The sequence below is a fragment of the Callithrix jacchus genome, chromosome 6 (genome assembly GCF_049354715.1).
Source record: "Callithrix jacchus isolate 240 chromosome 6, calJac240_pri, whole genome shotgun sequence".
NCBI classification, from domain to species: Eukaryota; Metazoa; Chordata; class Mammalia; order Primates; family Cebidae; genus Callithrix; species Callithrix jacchus.
The window spans coordinates 109,513,078-109,532,788 of NC_133507.1; the positions used below are offsets into that span (position 1 = coordinate 109,513,078).

At 40.0% G+C, this 19,711-nt stretch overlaps 1 protein-coding gene across 1 annotated transcript in view; it reads left to right on the forward strand.

Moving 5' to 3' along the window:
* Positions 1–19,711, forward strand: part of CNTNAP5 (contactin associated protein family member 5) — an 875,887-nt gene that overhangs the window by 731,766 nt on the left and 124,410 nt on the right. The window contains exon 18 of the mRNA XM_008999044.5: positions 13,838–14,077. Within this exon, the coding sequence (XP_008997292.1) occupies positions 13,838–14,077 (240 nt within the window). The remainder of the gene's footprint in view (positions 1–13,837; positions 14,078–19,711) is intronic.

Below are 19,711 nucleotides of genomic sequence, written 5' to 3' on the forward strand. Positions count from 1 at the left end.
ACTGGGTAGAAAAGATAACCAGCATGAGTATACTATTGTCTTTATCTGCAGAATGAAAATGAGGAGACTGTAACTGATCTTATAAGACTTGAAGATGTGCTATCTGCATGTATAAATTATGAACGACTGTCACACCTAGCATCATGCCCGTGTGTAGGTAACAGCAAAGAAAATATCTCATTCCCTCCAAACCTAACACGAGATATTTCAAAATATGCTACAATTACAGAGTGGAAATTTTGTGAAGATGTGGGCCTATGAGTCTCATTTTATGACTTTAGTTTCTTCTACTTTATTTTCCCCCATGGACCTATTTTTTTTTTCTTGGCCCAACTGCACTATTTGTGTCAAAATAAACTGAAGTTACTCCAATCTTACAATCCCCTGGGGAAAATGCTACACTGACTTGATAAATCATAACATTTGGAGAGATTTCCCCCAAAATTGCTGTTCTTGCTTCCAGGCTGGTAGGGAATGATTATTCCTATTTTCAGGTGAAGCATGTCAAACTCAGTGAGGTGAAGGGTGAAGCCAGGCTGGCTTGGCTTGCACATGTTAATTTTGTGCTCTGGCACTTCCTAAACTCTTGATTTGTGGCATAATGCAACACATAAAGAAGAGGCCCCAGTCTCCTCTTGGAATAGTAACTTATATTTGACCCTTGAGAGTGTCTCATGAAGATAGCTGTCCTGACGCAGGCCTGTGGAACTTCCCATTTGGTTTGATGTCATGTGTCTCATAGTATAGGAAGAGATCTATATTCTCTTCATACTGAGAAATAATTGGAAAATTAGCCGGTAACATATTTTTACATAAAGCTATTATGCATGGAGGACAATTATCATTATGTCAATGATGAAGCAAAAGGTGAAGAAACGATAGTTGTCTTTTTGACATTATATAAATCTCTGTTTATGTCTGTTATTCCCTGTAAAAGTGTGTTTTTTCAAAGTTAAATAATATATTAAATTTACTTCAATTTTTGTGGGAAAAATTAATATATGACTTCTGATGTTCCCTTAATAATTACATAAAGGAAATTGTTCTGGTTGGTTTAAGAAGATGCTAAGAGATCTCTGAGCGCTAGAAGTCAGGTCCTGGGACTGCCTCAGTAGCTGCATAAGCACTCAATGGCCACTCAAAAATGCATCTTTAGTGGAAAAAATGGAGGAAGAACACCAGGGTTTGTCCCTAACACCAGTGCTCCACAAAATCAGATTCTTAGAGCTTGAAAATATTTGAAAAAAAAAAAAACACTGGTTCTGTTTTTATATTTAGGAAAAGTTAACGATTAAGTCACCCTTAAGCAAAATTTTGTCTCTTCTTGAAGATATGAGAATTGGATTCATTTAACACACCCCAACACCCATTTTAGTATTTTCCACCTGCTACTATCTATCTATCTATATAAATGATATGTATATATATTTATATGTGTGTGGGTGTGTATGTGTGTGTGTATTTTTGAAACAGGGTCTCTCTCTGTCACCCAGGCTGGAGTGCAGTGGCACGATCTCAGGATCTCAGTTCACTGAAACCTCTGTCTCCTGGGTTCAAGCAACTCTCCCTCCTCAGCCTCCCGAGTAGCTTGGGTTATATGCTGCCACACTCAGCTAATTTTTGCATTTTTAATAGAGACGGGGTTTCTTCATGTTGCCAGGGTTGTCTCTAACTCCTGGGCTCAAGCAATCTGCCCACCTCAGCCTCCCAAATTGCCCCCTATTATTTAAGACACATTTATGAAATGTTTATCGACAACCTCTTCTGCTTTCTTTGAGGTCATTTTATCATCTTTTGGTCTCTGCTGGATTAAAATGGGCAATTGAAGCAGAATGGAGGGGTATGTGTGTGTGTGTGTGTGTGTGTATGTGTGTACACTTTTTTAAAGGAGAATGCAGCATAGTATCATTATCTCATGAAGCCCAGAAAGACCCCCAAGCTTCAGATCTCTCAAAAACTCAAAGTTAGAAGCAGTAATTTGATTCTCTTGGCACTTCCACTTGTCAACATTTATAACTCAGTAAAGAAAGCAATCATTAGAAGAGCATCATTTATGTGAAACTGGCAACATAATTGTAAAAAGAAACGGCATGCAGAGCCTTCTGGTCAATAAAACAGTTCTCTCTGAACATTCAGGGACCTAATCTTGAATTAGGGGCGATCACAGGAGACAGGTCAGGCTGCCCTGGAGCTAATGTGATGGCAACATGCTGAGTAGGCACAAGGAAGCTCCCAGCTGGAAAAGAGCAAACCAGAGAGGTGGGTGAGGCTGCAACACTGCCTAGAGCTCTGTGATCTGGTTTCCATTTCTCTGAGTCTGTGGAGACAGAGCAGATGACTCAGAGGAGGAGCAGAGAAAGACCTTGGGCCGAGCAGTGGATGGGAAGATGTATCAAAAACCAGTATGTGCTACTGGCAGAGTTACACTTTTCTCATCTTGTTATCAAGTTTCTTCTGAACACATGCACAAACCATGCTTCAGCCAAAGCTTTGTCTACATCTCCGTGTCATCATCTCCTTCGAGGGTGGCCTTGCTTCAGCTGCAGCAGCTCTGGCATCATCAGCAGTGGGATCACCTTCATCAATACCCAGACCAAGTTTGATCATCCTGCCAATCCTGTTAGCATGTGTCTGAGGATCTCCCACACTCAAGCCAGAAGACAGGAGCACAGTTTCATAAACCAAGAAGCAACTTAATGGAAGAAATTCTCCAAAGGGGGCTTGTTTTCCAAAGAAAAGTATTGTTCAGAGGAGGAAAATTATAAGCCTAACTAGCATGTTGTAAAGCTGTTCAAAAATAATTCAGAGGGAGAATTCTGAATGGAAATGTAGTGTCCGAGTCACATTCTGCTTAAAAAGATTGTGACAAATAGAGACAAGTTAAAAAAAAAAAGCTTTCTTATGAACCTGGAAGAAAGGGATATGGATTCAAAGCTCCTTCAGTAGGTACAGTGATTTTACAGAAGAGGAGGTAGGAAGAGCCATACTTCAATTCGGCTTCCAGCATTATCATCCAGGTCTCAGGCTCATCTTCCATGTGTAAAGAGGTTTAGGGATCTGTAGTAGACCTTGTGATGTTCTGCCCTGGTCTCCCTTCAAGGAAGCACTTGCCCTGCACCTGGGAGCGGGGTGGGTGGACAGTCTTCATCTCACTGCGCCTTCAGAAACTGCCCCAGCTGTGGAAAAGCCTTGACCAAGGTCATGTCCTTCCCAGGGAAATTCACATCCAGTGACTCACAGAGCCAGGATGCAAAGGTACAATCATTGGGCACAAGAAGGAATATCTCTGTTATTCATTCTGGCTCCAGTGCTCCTGGTGGGACTGTGCTGAGCTGATGTTGGACCTGTACCACAGCTCACTTCTCCTCTGCCCATTCCTACTTTCCTTTTCTTCTGTCCAATCATAAGTATGGTGTCCAAGGTTTCCCTAAAAATATCCTGCACACTTAGCTTCATCTCAGAGCTTGCTTTCTGGTGAACCCAACCTGAGACAGAATCAGATACATTTTTCATGCAACTTACACATGTGCGCGTGCACACACACACACACACACACAACTTCCTTAAAATCAAACTAATTTTCTTAAATGAAATATATTTTTCATTTCTCCTGAGAATTATCAATAAAACAATGCCTCTTCCTCTCCCACTTTCTTTTCCAAAACACTGTTTAATGCTAATAGGTTATTAAGAGCAAGTTTGTATGGTTTTGCTTCATTACCCTTTGAAGGTCCTTGTACACAAACTAAAATGGGCCTGCCCCCACCCCCAGTCTACCTGACAGACCCCTTTTCATTGATAATGCAGACTTTGATGAGTCAGATGGGGGAGTCTGTTCTGGTTCAACCCCCTATCTCTGTGGGAACAGGCAGCACTCCTGATTATGCTGACCTAATTGCTGCATCTCCCTCTTCTAGGATTTTCCTTGTTGGATGACATAGTGTCTAATTTATCTTCACATCTCCAGGATCAGTACAGGTTTTCTAATACATTTAGTGTTTAATATAAATCTAATGAATTAATGAAAGTCAATAAATGCAGACTTCCCAGTGCTGTCCATTCTACAAGTGGCTTTATGATATTAGGCAAGCCACTTACTTACTCTGAGCCTCAGTTATTCTCCATCTGCCCACTGGCTTAATAATAATCAATACCTAGCAAATCAGTCTCAGACACTGAATGTGGCAATGGATGTCCCTGTCCCACTTGGGATCTCCTTTTAAGGATTATTAAATAAGAATGGTAGGCAAAGGACTGTTTCAAAGGTGAAATGATTTGTGCCCTAACCCCAGTGAAACAATGAGACACTCCTTTTGGAAACTGAGGGGATTTGACATTTAAAGGACACACTCAATTGGGGCAATGGCTCCAGGGGGAAGGATCCTTCCCAACACTGGATTTTACCTCTTCTCACAAATCAGCAGAAATGTCTCCACACACTAGTGTAACTGGAGTGTAAGTGCCTTGAAAGCTGAAGGCAGGTTCTTATAAAGGGGAAAGTTTCTTGCCATTTTCTTAGCCATCAACTTTAAAGGTAAAGGGATTTTCAAAACCGCGTTTTCATATGGGTATATGGTTCATATATGCCTGCTTCAGAATTGTTATTGCTTAACTGCATTCTCACTGCTATTATATTCCCCTGATCTGTTCAATAAGACAGACCTTTTTGGGCTCTTTTTGCAGATCAGAGAATTATGTCTAATCTGGTAGTGAGAGGATGTGCTTAGACCAGAAATGGGACCTTTACTTGTCATTCAAGGATACCAGAAATAAACTGAAAGTTGACCACACTCCTCACACATTTGCAATGCCTTCTGGGAAGTCAGGATTTTTCCTCAGCTGCTGCCCTTCTCTTGGTCTGGGCTGAGAATAAAGTGTAGAAAAAGCCAGACTATATTATTGTTTTAAATGGAAATGACTTTCCTTAGCAGAATTCATACTTCATTCTCCCAGGGATCAACCTCCTCCTTTCCTATTCTCTCACCCAAAAGAGTCTTTAGAGACCCGTGGGTACTTCAGTGGAGTTTGGAGCATTTTATGGGATAGGAGGAAGCAGTTCGTGGTCTGATTCTGCATGTCCACTTGCTTTTCTTTGTCCTTCCTTTTTTTTCTCCCATTCATATTCATTTTCTTCATAATTTACTGAGGAAATATTTTCTGAATGCATGCTTTATCAGCCCTGGGCTGGACAGTGGGGTCATCGAGATAAATTAGATCCATTTGCTCGTTGAGAGGTACCAGCTCAGGGGAGAGGTCAGTTGGGTTTTCCAGCAGGCCCTTCATGCTGTGGTATGTGCTATGTATTCAAGGGGGTATGAGCAAGGAAAACTGAATGCAGCACCCAACTCCATGTGGATGCAGGTTTCAGACTCTATTTTTCTTATGTTCTGTAATTATTTATTTCTTGCCTCTCTCTTTCTTATATTGGGGAAATAAGATTAATTTGTAGTTAGTAGAGTGTCTAAGGAAATTGGTCCTTGGAAGGCAGCTTGAGACTTGTGTGCCCACTCAGTGTATAGGAAGCAGATCTTTTACTTTGCTAAGCCAGTTGCTCACTTATTTAGGTATCTGGGAGCACACCTGAAGCCCAAACGTTTCAGGACCTAAGATAAACTGTCCTTCTGGGCCCTGCTGTCTCCTTGGGGTACTCAGTGTGGACAATGCATTCCCTGCCGCCATGTGCACTGCACTGAAGCACTGCTTTGAACTGTTTTGTCTTAAAATAGTGAGATGGTGCTTGTATCAATGATAGAGTTGGGTGCACTTTTGCTTCTCATACTCTGCCATTTTCCCACAAACTCTTATCCTCAAGGATCCTTCCTTTCCTTCCTTTTTTACCCCATCCCTTCACAGATAAATTAATTCATCCAAAACATGGGGGTGGGGGATCACTGTCAGCATAAGGTTGTTGCCCTGAAGGGCAGATTCAGGCTCACGAGGTTCTCAGCCACACACCCACTAATAAGAAATAGTCCCTGCCCAGAGGTGTGCTGTGGAAGCAGTAGGGGAGGAGAGTGGAGCAGTTATATATGTGCATATGTAGATGAGCTCCATTTCCCTTTTACAACACCTCCACTGTCTTGGGGTTTTTGAAGCCTTCAATTTTCCCCTTTCAGTCACAGCATATTGTGTTACATGTTTCCTCTGGTTCCATCAGTTTTATCCTTTTGTCTATTCGCCCTCATTTTTTCTCCTCTTTTATCTTCTGCAAAGGTATCTTGCTTCCTTTCATTTATTCCTGAAGGCCATTTAACCTCTGATGGTGCCTGCATGCTCAGCAGGAAAATACGGATGATAACGTATCCTGCTTGCCTTGTGTTCACAAAAGACTAAAAGCCTCTAGATATGTTAGTATTTTATTCTTGATTTATTGTTATTCTAACTTGTCCCCAACATTATGTATTGTGAAATTGACACCTTTTTCTGTGCTAGAAGGTCATGTAGACCTTACACAGTGGGAAAAATCTAGTTTGAACCCAGGATAGGGGAGACTACAGACTAATCACAAGCCACAGTTAGAAATGGAAAGTGTAAATCAGATTTCTAATAAATATCCCAGGGCTGAGAGAATTTTAGTTCAATTGCTCACATTTTTTTCAGCTGTAGTTTATAAAATAATCATGGGCATTTAGCATATTGACCAAAGAACTTTTTAAAGTTTTTTAAAAAAAATTTTAATTTACTGCTGGTGGGAGTATAAATTGGAATAGTTAAAGAAGACTGTTTCACATTATCTACTACAATCAAACATATGCATACCCTATGACCAACAGTTCTACTCCTAGGTATACACCAACGGAAATATAAACCAAAACAAATAAAGAAGATTACTCATGGCAGCGCTATTCATAATAGCCAAAACCTATACTATCTATGCCCATTGACAATAAAAAGGAAGATGATTTATGAAATGTTTATCATGCCAGAATGCTGTCCAGCTTTCTTTATTCATATGGACTAATATCATCAATGCAACAGTAGGCGAAAGCAGCCAGTCCCAAAATAGTACATGCAATATGGTTCCATTTAAACCATGTTCAACCTCTGATTTTAGAAACAGGTTAGTGGTATCCTTGGAAGGGGGTGTTGGTGACTGGAAGGAAGCTTCTGGTTTGCTGGTAAAATTCTGTCTTTTGATCTGGTTGCTAGTTACTGGGTGTGTTCAGTTTGTGAAAATTTATCAAGTCATATATTCATGTGCACTTTTGCATTTGTTCTAGAGCATACATACATACCAAATCAGTACTGAAACAGCCTACATCATTGAGGTTGAGTTGTCTCATCAGCATAAGATTTAACAGTTTTATAAGTAGTTCCCCATATGGAATTATTTATCATTCTCTTGTGAGACATTTCCTCCCCTAGTCTGTAATAACTATTTTGAAAGTCAATTAAATATTAATATTTCTGCTTGTAGTCCTACTCTGAGCTCCATTTTCAGCTATTTTCTTTAAAAAGTGCAATAAAGCTAGTAACAACAATGCTTTAATGAGGGGATTTGGCATTTGGTTTGGGGTTTCACAATTTGTAGTGAGGATTAAATGAATGAAGCATGTAGAAAGTATCTGATATGTGGCCAGGTGCAGTGACTTACACCTGTCATCCCAGCACTTTGGGAAGCTGAGGTGGGTGGATCACAAGGTCAAGAGATCGAGACCATCCTGGCCAACATGGTGAAACCCCGTGTCTACTAAAAATACAAAAATTAGCTGGGCATAGTGGCATGTGCCTGCAGTCCCAGCTACTCAGAAGGCTGAGGCAGGAGAATTGCTTGAACCCAGGAAGTGGAGGTTTCAGTGAGCTGAGATTGTGCCACTGCACTCCAGCCTGGGACCTGGCAACAGAGTGAGACTCTGTCTAAAAAAAAAAAAGAAAGTATTTGGTATGAAATACATCCTTAGTTCTGATCACTATTGTTATTTTTACATTTTGGGCATCTAGTTAATACTACCAGTATTATTAAATAGTGGATGTTTAGTGATTCCTGAGCAAGAAATCACTCTATCTGGCAAAACTCAACCAGATACATGTCTCATCCTTAAGGAAATCACATTTTGAAAGTAAAGTCTCCAGTAGGATTTCATCCTGGTACCGAGATTCTGCCAATTGTAAAACAGGGCTTAAAAAAGAAGACAATTGATGGTTAGTGTACTTATTTTTATTCATCATGTATATGTTAAACCTTCAGCCACTTTAGTCAAACAGTCGGCCCCTTTTTGAAATCTAGGTGATAAATGCAACTGAACTTCAGTAGGAAACAAACTGCTCCATGTTCAAAAGCAGAAAAAAAGCGTAAGGCAGGAGGAAAGGGTGGACGGAGGAAGGGAGGATGGAAAGGTGGTGGTATACTAATGTTTGTGAAATAAGAGCCTGACCTGATGCAGTCTGTGTTTTTCCAGGGGCTTCTCTGAAAATGAGTTTTGCTGGAGCATTTGCAGGAAAGAGCAGACACACATGAGAGAAACAGAGGCTCCATGTTTGTGCTCAAAGAGAACACAAGGAATTGAGATGCTTCTCTGAAAGCAATGAGCATTTGTCCAACTGACACATGGAGGTTTTCAAAGACAGGATGAGAATTATGATACCAAAGTTTTTAAGACTTGATTCATACTCAGTCTAAGGAAACATCATCATAAAGAACCCACTTGTACCAAGGGCCAACTGAAGAGTATCATACAAAACTGCTTCTAGCTAGGCCATCCAACTAATCGTCTAACTTGTCAAAAAGACTGATAGGGAAGCTGAGAGGATAAATGCACGCCAGTATATTATTTGCTGAAAGAAAACATGTAAGAGATAAGAGGAAGAAAGTGGAAGAATCATTTAGTTGTGGTATTGAGCCAAATCGTCTAATATTCATCTTAGAATTTGAGGGCAAGGAGCTACACGCAGGCTTTAAAGGTCACCAGGTCCAGTGCGACTCCAGGCTTTGCCACCTAAAATCTGTTTGACTCCTGATTCTGGCCAAAGCAATCTCTGGTGTTAAGTTTCCTTAATTAGGCAATGTGAAGAATGTGAAGAATACCTCTTTCCCACTGACAATCAATTAATTTAGTACAAATTTCTAGCATTCAACTAGTATGACTAGTATGTTTAAATATTGTTTTTAGAACCAGAGGCATTGTTCTGGTCCTCAAAGAGCTCAGAGATTAAGGCTGAGCCAAAAAATAAGTAAATAAATGAATAAAAAGGAAAAAAAGAAGAAGAAACCCTTAAGCTTCTCTAAGTATAATGGTACCTGATTTTTGTTCTTCTAAAATTACAGTGAACTAACTATATACAAGAAACAAACAAGAGAAATTAAAAGTATATTAGAGGAAAAGGGGAAAAGCTAAATACCTGCAGGAGCCAGGAAGGCAACATGAATGAATGAAGTCATCCTAGTGGGGTCTGTAGCCAAGTGGAGAGTGCATGGTCTCTCTTAATGGAGCTGACCCCAGTGCAGCTGAGAACCGTCATGGGGGAAAGCAGGTTCATTGTTAACAGAACTTCTGATTTTTTGATGAGGAGCTAACTAAAATTTTTTAAAGTATTTTTTGTGTTTTAAAAATTGACAAATAATTAAAATAAGTAAATGGCAGGTGAGCAGAAAGATAAAAGACTAAATAATAAGTTTGCATGAGTTCAGGTGAGCATATCTGTGACTGCAGGGGTGGGGTAGGATAAGCAGTGGAGTGCACGGTGATGGATAACCTGCTAGTAAATACATCATACATGGAGATGTCCAAAGTCTAGATAGGCCTTGTGGCATTGGAGAGCCACAAGTGGTTCAGAAAGCTTGGTGCACTGAAGTCAGTGCAGGAAGTGTGGGAGAATGAAACTGGTGAAGTAAGGGCAGGCCAGGTCTCCCTTGCTGTGTCAGCTGTGATAAGGAATTTCAGCTTGATCCCTAGGACAATGACTAATTTCTGAAGGGTATTAAACATGTATAGCAGAATCACATTTTTGAATTTGCATTAATTCTGGCCACAAAATGGTGAATGGAAAGGAAGAGCAAGGGCTGAGAGAAGCATGTTGTTGCAGGGATGCAGGTTACAGAGAATATATTGAAAGCACGTCTCTAGGCACAGAAAGAAGCAGATAAGCTGGGCAAGGTGGCTCACGCCTGTAATTCCAGCACTTTGAGAGGCCAAGGCAGGAGGATTGCTTGAGCTCAAGGTTTTGAGACTAGTCTTAGCAACATAGTAAGACTTGGTGTCTACTAAAATAATAATAACAATAATAAAGTTTAAAAAAATTAGCTGGGTATGGTAGTGTGCGCTTTTGGCCCCAGCTACTTGGCAGGCTGGGGCAGGAGGGCTGCTTGAGCCTGGGAAATGGAGGCTGCAGTGAACTATGATCACACCACTGCACTCCAGCCTGGATGATAGAATGGGAGCCTGTCTCAAAAATAAAAAAAAGGAAGAAAGAAAATAGAAACAAGGAAGAGAAGGAAAGAAGGAGGGAAGGAAGGAAGGAAGGAAGGAAGGAAGGAAGGAAGGAAGGAGGGAGGGAGGGAGGGAGGGAGGGAGGGAGGAAGGAAGGAAGGAAGGAAGGAAGGAAGGAAGGAAGGAAGGAAGGAAGGGGAGAAAGAGATAAGCAAAAGGAATAAAAAATATGGATTTCTGAAAGAGGGAGGGAAAGCTACAGGACTGGGGAAGGGGAGGAGGACTATAGAGAGGAGGATGAGGAATGATCACTGCTGCTTTTCTGTACAAAAGGTTTTACAGAAGATTCGCATCTCCAATAACTCCCTACATATAGTAGGAAACATCATAAGAGAATACATAGAACTAACAACTATTCTCTCTCTCTCTCTCTCTCTCTCTCTCTCTCTGTGTGTGTGTGTGTGTGTGTGTGTGTGTGTGTGTCTGTGTTGGAGGAAGGGCAGCTTTTAAAAATTATTATCTTCATAAAGAAAAAGCAAACTTACTCATAGTTTTCTCCTTTGTAAAGACTAAAACAGCCAGGAAAAATGGAAATTCAGGTCACTGCAGTTGAGTTCATAGCTCACTGTGTCATTGTGTTTTGTCAGCATCTGTAATTGAAATAATCACCTTGTTTTGTACACCATCACCAGGCTCTGTAAGTCTCAAATCTTAAGGAATGCATTTTTTGCCACAGAAACATCCACCGCAGTCATCTTCTCCATTTATAAACTTGTTGACTAAGTCACACACAAGAAAACGTGCAGTAGATCTTGCATTCTTCACTTCTGCTAAAAGAAAAATGACACTAACAAGATATATGAAGAGTTATTCAAATCCACCGTGGGGAGTGACTGCAAAATGAGAAAAACCAAACCAAACAAAACATGTGACTACATAAATCCTCTCCTCTTTATTCTATACACTTCTCTCTCTAGGAAAGAAATAATGAAGCTTCCATAATCTGCTCGTGTTTATAATTGATTTATCTTGTGGTTAAAGAGATTTACTCACCAAAATTGAGACACACAGAAGAATGCAATTTGGGTTTGGCCTCCTGGCCTGCTTGGGTATCACTTATGGGAACTGAAAACATAATGATTGAACACATGTTGTATTCCAGGTATCATTACTTCAGAATACAAGACTATATTTATCCCTTAGGATAAATGTCTTTGGATGTAGCAAATGAATGTCATGCATATATTTACGAGTCTGCGGACCTGGTGGGATTTAGGAAAAATAGTCCTTCTCTCCCGCCTCACCCCTGCCCATGTCCCACTCACATCCTACCCATTTCCAATTATTTCCTTGCCTTCCTCAAAGCCCATCACTGGGCCAGTCTGACTAATGGCAGGAATTCTTTAAATTGTCTATTCATTCCTTTAACTTAGAGCTTTGTTTCTTATTTAACATTTCTATTCCCTGTCTAAGATAATGCATTACAATTTCTCATCTGATCCACGTTGACAGGAACACATCTGTATCTGGTCATTTGCCAGACAAAGATTTAATAAAGTTGTAGAATAATTTCTAGAATGAGGCTCAGATGGGAGACCCTAAGGGTGCAGAAGATGAATGACAAGCTGGTCCTGACTTTGGTACTTTCCCTTCTACCTTCTCCTCCCCTTCATTAGGTCATCTCGTAGACCTCGAAGACCTGTGTATGGCTTCCACTCATCCATATGTGTAGAACTGAGCCCAAGGATTTGAAACAAAACTTGTGTTTTTTAAGGCCAGGCTGTACCTCTGCCTTTCCTTGGTTCTCCCAGGAGTTTCAGCACCAAGTAAATACCTTCATATGTGACTTAGCTTAACTTCCCGGCTTGTCTCTCGACAAACATTTTCCTGATATCAGAGGGTAGGCTGGTAGAAGACTGGATTTCTGATGGGAACAAAACACACTGAAATCTGTCTGATTCTAGAATCATTTTCAAGGTACACATCAAATCTCTCTGAAACCTTCAAGATATACTCTCAGCAGAAATTTGGGTTACAAGCCTATTGTGTATTCTGCAAAAAGAAATCTGTCTTCTAAGTAATAACGTAAGAATAAGCTTTAGGATTAATGAGCACATATATATTAAGGACCTGGTTCTAGCCATTGTGAAGGTGCAAGAGAAGGCAAGGGAGCAGCAGTGATTGAACAAGTATTATATTCTATTATCTTTTTTTTTTTTTTTTTTGAGACAGTCTTACCCTGTGATCCAGGCTAGAGAGCAGTGGTGTGATCTCAGCTCACTGCAGCTTCTGCCTCCAGGGTTCAAGGAATTCTCCTGCCTCAGCCTCCCAAGTAGCTTGGACTACAGACACCCACCACCATGCCTGGCTAAGTTTGATATTTTTAGTAAAGATGGGGTTTCACCATGTTGGCCAGGCTGGTCTTGAACTCCTGATCTCAGGTGATCTGCTGGCCTTGGCCTCCCAAAGTGCTGGTATTACAGGCGTGTACCACTGCCCACACCGTATTCTATGATCTTAACCAAGCCTCACCATACACACACACAATAGATTGATTTTTATTTTATACATCAAGTAGCTGAGTCTTCGGTAATTCCATGGTCGATATGACTAATCAGCAAGTGACATGAGGTTGACTCCATGTCTGTGTGGCTCTAGTCCACCCACCCTCCCCTGCACTGCACTGCACTATGTAAGCATTGGGAAGCCTGTTCAGGTTTTCTAAGTTGGTGTACTTAACAGCTTTTGTCTAACATTGCCAGGAAAGATAGTCCCACTCTGTGCCTTCCACTTCAGATGAAAGTGTGCTGTAGACTGTGTTAAGAATTCATTTTTTTCTAAAGAAACATGACTATCTGAACTTGTACTCTTAAACATGTAAAATATAGGAACTACAATCTTTCACTTTTTTGTGTATATGGCATGAGCCTGAGGGAGGGGTTCCCAGCCTAGAAGGACATGCATTTTTTTCCTTAACTTTTAATTTAGGTTCGGGAGTAGACGTGCAGGTTTGTTATGTTGGTAAATTGTATAACAGGGATTTATTGTACCAATTATTTTGTTACCCAGGTACTAAGCTTAGTACCCAACAGTTATTGTTTTCTGCTCTTCTCCCTCCTCTCACCCTCCACCCTCAAGTAGGCCCCGTGTCTGTTGCTTCCCTCTTTGTGTCCAAGTGTTCTCATCATTACCTTCCAATTATAAATGAGAATATGGAGTATTTGGTTTTCTGTTCCTGCCTTAGTTTGCTAATGACGATGCCCTCTAGTTCTATCCATGGTTTCTAGGACATGCATTTTGTTTTTCGGGGGCTCTTCAGAATTCCAACTCTCACTGGAAAATTGAATGAAAAAATTAATTGAGCCCCGCATGACGATAGATAGTACTTAACTCTTACCATGCCAGCATTAAACCTAAATGTACTGAGCCCTATAATACCTTACATTTGTTTCCTTTATTTTACCTCTTAGGGGGAACGTCTTCCAGGCAGAAAGGTTTCCTAGGATGCATTCGCTCCTTACACTTGAATGGACAGAAACTGGACCTGGAAGAGAGGGCAAAGGTCACATCTGGAGTCAGGCCAGGCTGCCCAGGCCACTGCAGCAGCTATGGCAGCATCTGCCACAATGGGGGCAAGTGTGTGGAGAAGCACAGTGGCTACCTGTGCGATTGCACCAATTCACCTTATGAAGGGCCCTTCTGCAAAAAAGGTACCGTATGTGCTCCCGTTTCTCCTGAGTGCAGTGCTGCATCACCTACACACTATGGTCAGGCCATGTGATACTCACACTCTCAGACAGTCTTTGTCATCTACTCTCCCTTTATTTAGAGAGTCTGAATAATTTCTCATCATAATCGCATACACTTGTTGGTACTGGGTGTGTGCACCGGCAATGCCACTGAACTGGATGGACAATCACAGGAAAACACCCTGCCCATGGCCAAAAAGCCAGTTGAGAAGGTAAAGAGGTGAACTCACATTTCTACTGTTGGCTAGATTGTTAGTGACCCCTTTGCTATTTCCACTTCCAATCCCTCAGTTTACAAATGTAATCAAACAATTGTGGAATCTTGCTCTGGGGCACCTTAGAGGCACCTAAGACATCTTAGGTTATTTTTACAACAAAGAGAGTAATGGTAAATTAGTCAACACAGTACCATGTATCTGGTGAAATCTCTCTATTCTGCAGGTGATGTGAACAAAGGTCTGAGGCTTTCAAAGCCCTGTCTGAAGGCTCATATTTAGTTTATTGGTGGGCTAGGACTGAAATGCCCATGAAAGTCTAAATTTCTGCCCTGGGGCTTTCTCTACACCCCTTCACAATCTTATGAATTCTTTACATTGATACAAATGAAAAATTATGGATATACACCTTGGACAAGGAATGAGGATCGTTGTGTGAATTCTCTAGATAAATATAAGATACTTCAAGAAACTAGAAAATTTCAATATTAAGTATAAATATGTAGTATTTTTCAAACATAAGAAAAAAAATTTGGTTCACTCTCAATCTTTGCAGTATTTTAAGTTTATTTTATTGCTGGAAAAAAAGTTTGTTCAGTAAATAATGTAAACAATAATTCAAGAGCAGCATTTGAATTATTAAAATAAAATGTTTGAATCATTTTGAGACACCATTTACAAACAAATAATCATAGCAATTATAAGTAATTATTCTCTATTCATTAAAACACATCTTGAAAGCACCTTTACAAAACAATGGTTTATTTAGTCCAGCTTAATACAGTTGGAGCTTAGAGACAAAAGAGGAGAAAAAAGCACTCCATGTTTTCTCAGAAGGATACTATAATTTAAGCCCTCCATTCATTCTTACAGGTGCCTTCTCCTCAATTAGTTTGAATTACTTACTTATTATTGCCAAGAGCATGTTATGGTTCTTGGGAGAAAATTAATGGTAAAAATTTTAGGGCTAAGTGCATGGGAGCTTAAAATAAAACAGGTTGCATTCCAAGGGCTTGTACTGTGAGCTAAACAAGCGAAGTGCTGCCAGGTATTCACACTGGGAGAGGTCTCTCAACAATGTCCCCTGAGAAGTGTGAATGCTACTTTAGAGCTGTCCCACACGCTAGTAGGAGCACAAACAGAATAAATACCATGACCCACATACTGAGGTGCACAAGAATTCTCCTCAGCATCTCTACCCAAGTATTTTGTTTGAAAGAAAGTGAACAGGAGACCTCTTTGCATTTCTCTAGGGAAATTATTCAAAGATCTCGTAGATCACATTGTTCTAACTGTAGCCTAATTTATTTTTATTTTTTTGGCTCCTTTCTCCAAAGCCACTCCTATTAATTTTCTTCTGCCCACAGCCCTGTACCTTTTTCCTGCATATGTTTCAACATCTCTGTGCTCCCTCCCAATTTTTTTAATGATCTACAAGTTACATAGGCAATGTGTGCCTAGCCTTTTTGTGTGCTTTGCACTTCACTATTTCCTAACTATTAATTCTTTCTGTTAATGCTAACAGAATAATTCCCTCTATTAGTAGAATCTTTGAGCCCTGCCAACTGCCTCTAGGCGATGTGGCCGGAACTGAAATGGGGAGCGAGAGGCTACAAGATGGTTCTGAACAAAGGGTGGTCTCTTGGGCGATTGGGGTAATCTTCCATGCTACTTATTACGGCATAGTATATTTCAAGGAGATGGTGTGTAAACACTGAATATATCTTGGGTAGAATTAGGGACTTTTTTTTTTGCATTACCAATCCCTAGGTCAAAACTGTGGTCCATTGGCCGATTTTCTCTTTCTCATATGGTACAAAGAAATAATCATCATAAAAAATCAATAACTAGTAATTAACTGCAACATATATTCCTCATCCAAACAAATAAAGTACATATTAATATCTAAATTTAACATATTAGTGGTTCATAAAGGTGTACTGACTTGCTAAATGTCAGAGCTGGAGGTCCCTCTAGCTTATTTTTTGTTCATTTTTGTCTTTATGACCCTAATTTCATTCTACACATAAACATGGTAATAGGATTCCATCTCTTCAAAAATGCAACTTTTGTTTTGTGTATTTTTTCTCTCTCTTTTTGTTATTGAGATATAATTTATATACCATAAAATCCATCCTTTTAAGGTGTATAATTCATTGATGTTTACGACATTCACACAGTTGTAAAGCCATCACCACTATCAATTTCAAAACACTTTCATCATCCCAAAAAGAAATTCCATGCCATTAGCACCCATTCCCCAGTTACCCCTTTCCCCATCCCTGGAAACCACTAATCTACTTTCTTTCTCTGTGGATTTGTCCATCCTGGGCCTTTCATATAAATAGAACCATATAGTGTGTGACATTTTGGTGTCTGATTTATTTTATTTAGCATAATATTATCACAGTCCATCCATGTTATAACATTCATCATTCCTTTATTCCTTCTTAATTGCCAAAGAGTATTCCATAGTGTGAAAGCACCACAATGTGTTTATCCACTCATTCATTGATCAGTTAATGGATGGCAACCATATGCTGTAGGACAAGAGCTTAAGAACTCCCATGCACCAGTTATCTAACTTCAACAGTTATAAACTCATGATCATTTGCGCTTCATTGATACACTCAACTCCTAACGTTCTTCTTTATTATTTTGAAGCAAATCCCACACATAATACTATTTCCTCTATAAATATTACATCATGTATTGCTAAAAGATAAACACTCATTATAAACATATATCCACAGGATCATTATCATAAGAAAAGGATAATAATTTTTGGAATACTTGATCAGTGTTCAAATTTCCAATTGTTTTATTTTTATTTAGTTTGTTTGATTTTATCTAAATTAATTACAGCTTGGATGACTTCTGGGCAATTTCTAGACTATTTATTACTCAGGACTGGTCTTTCTGTTTGTTCTAATTCCAAATCTAGTTCTATTACTATTATGAAGACCAGCTACTGTTTATCGAGTTCCTACTATGTGCTTTGCTTTTATGTACTTTCCTCCAATCCTTAAACCCATCCCAAGATTAAATTCATTCTGATTTATATTTGAGTAAGCTGAGGCTGAGTAGGATCTGGTGACCCAAAGACATGGATAGAACCAGGTCCTAGCTGCAAGTCTACAGGCCCCACGGAGGCTCAGAGGCGCACCCTCCAGTACCATCCCATTGTCAGCTCCTTCCCCTAGTTCATGCCGCATATCACTGCACTGTCGATGTGCAGATCCTCTTGCAGGCCTCCTCAGGATGCTCTGCTCTCAGAGACATCCAGCTCTGGAAAACATTGTCTCTGTCACTAACACGTCAAGCCCAAGGTTAACTTCCACTAGGTTTATTTTTTTTAAATGTGTGTCTCATCATCTCAGAACAGAGTTAGCATAGGTTCTTCCACCAAGTGGGTGCTCAAGGGGTGTTGCTGATGGTGGCTCTGTGGCCTTGGAGAAGCAACATGGTCATTAGAAACCACCTTCAAGTTAAGTTTCTTTATCCTTTAAAGCTAGTGGTTTCAGATATTCTGATAACTCAATCCATCTGATCAAAAGGTTAAACTCTTAAAGTATAAGAAACTGAAAGAATAATAGAATCCAGGTATATTGCTGAATTTAGCTTTATGATAAAATAGACAATTTTTAATATTAAAAATAATTAGACTGGAGCTGGAGGAAGAATGACAACAGAAATTTAGTTTGACTTTTTTTTTTTTTTTTTGAGATGGAGTCTCCCTTTTGTTGCCCAGGCTGGAATGCAATGGTAAAATCTCGGCTGACTGCAACCTCCCCCTCTCTGGTTCGAGCAATTCTCCTCTCAGCCACTTGAGTAGCTGGGACTACAGGAGTGCACCACCAAGTCTGGCTAGTTTTGTAGTTTAGGAGAGACAGGGTTTTTCCATGTTCGTCAGGCTAGTCTTGAACCCCCAACCTCAAGTGATCCGCCTGCTTTGGCCTCCCAAAGTGATGGGATTACAAGCATGAGCCACCACTCCTGGCCCTGTTTGACACTTCTAATTACAAAATGCTCTTTATGTTTAATTTCTTATCCTAAGTATAAAGAAAAAAGCAATATCCTATATATGCCCATTTATGGGCATATGGGCATATATATTCCTACCAGAATGCTCTGAACTGTACTTCTGTTTAAGCACACACACAAACATGAGATAAAGGCCTTTTATTTTGTTAACTAGGAGGTGGTAGCTCAATATACAGGCCAAATATCCCTGAGAAAATTTACTCAAGGAAAATTCTTGAATCAAGCTGATGATAACCAGAATTTTCACTGCCACAGATGTCTGCTGCATATCTTTATAATCAGGAGTACCAAGGTTGTAACCTGCATGATAAATGCAAAACACTTTCTCTGAACCTTTAGTAAAAATGAACTAGTGTTCCCAATCTGCTAGGCAATATGCATAAATATGCAACTTTAATTTTTTGGCACTATTACAGAGTGTTACAGAATTTTCACAAGGTGGAACACATTTGCAATAGAATTAAGAAGCAAAAGCCAGGTATTATTATATTCTAGGTGCCACCAACTCAATCAGAGACCTTCAGGGAGAGTTTGGAACATTCCATATGCCATTTAGGACAAAGGGAAATTAATCATGCCAATATGGGTTCATGTTTACTGTGCAATTTTTATGGCAGAGGTTTCCTGCCTGATCTAAGGTGTGCTGCCCTATGAAAGAGCCTCCCCCACACACTCTGCTACTGTACAGAGATAAAAATTTAAAGTGAATTCAAGAGCAACCTTGATCCAAGGAGAGTATGTCAGCATTGGGAAAGATGATGAGCAGTTAATAAATGCATATACTGTATAAAAGTCTATAGGGATGGCTTTAGGTTAAATTCTCTTCTAACACTCTGTAAGTTCAAACTGTACTGGCAGCTCTCTTAAGTGCCTTACATACACCAGCTCACTTACCCACAGAGAAATGCTGATGAGGTAGATGTTATGATTCCCATTCATAAGAAAATATTCTCCGTAGAGTGCCTTATCTTGCCTGAGACCACACGGCCAGCATGAAATCAAATGGACATCCAGATTCAGTGCTGACTCGGGCAGTGCTCGTGCCACTACACTAACATGGTAACAGCAGGCGTGCTAGAGTGTTCTCCCAGGAGGCCGAGTGACTTGCAGATCCTGCGAATTGAATTTTATCAGTTTCTGGATGCCATATTTCTTCCTGGTGGTGGCAGATCTCTATTCAGTGTGTTGTGTTAGAGGGATTGTTTCCCATAGGACAGACTATTTACCCAAGTCTTGGCTATATTTTGGAACTGAGTATCAATGCCTACGCATCTAAAAAAATGAGTTTAAGAGCTGGATACTTATGCCTTTTCTACTTTTCCATAAATTTCTTCAT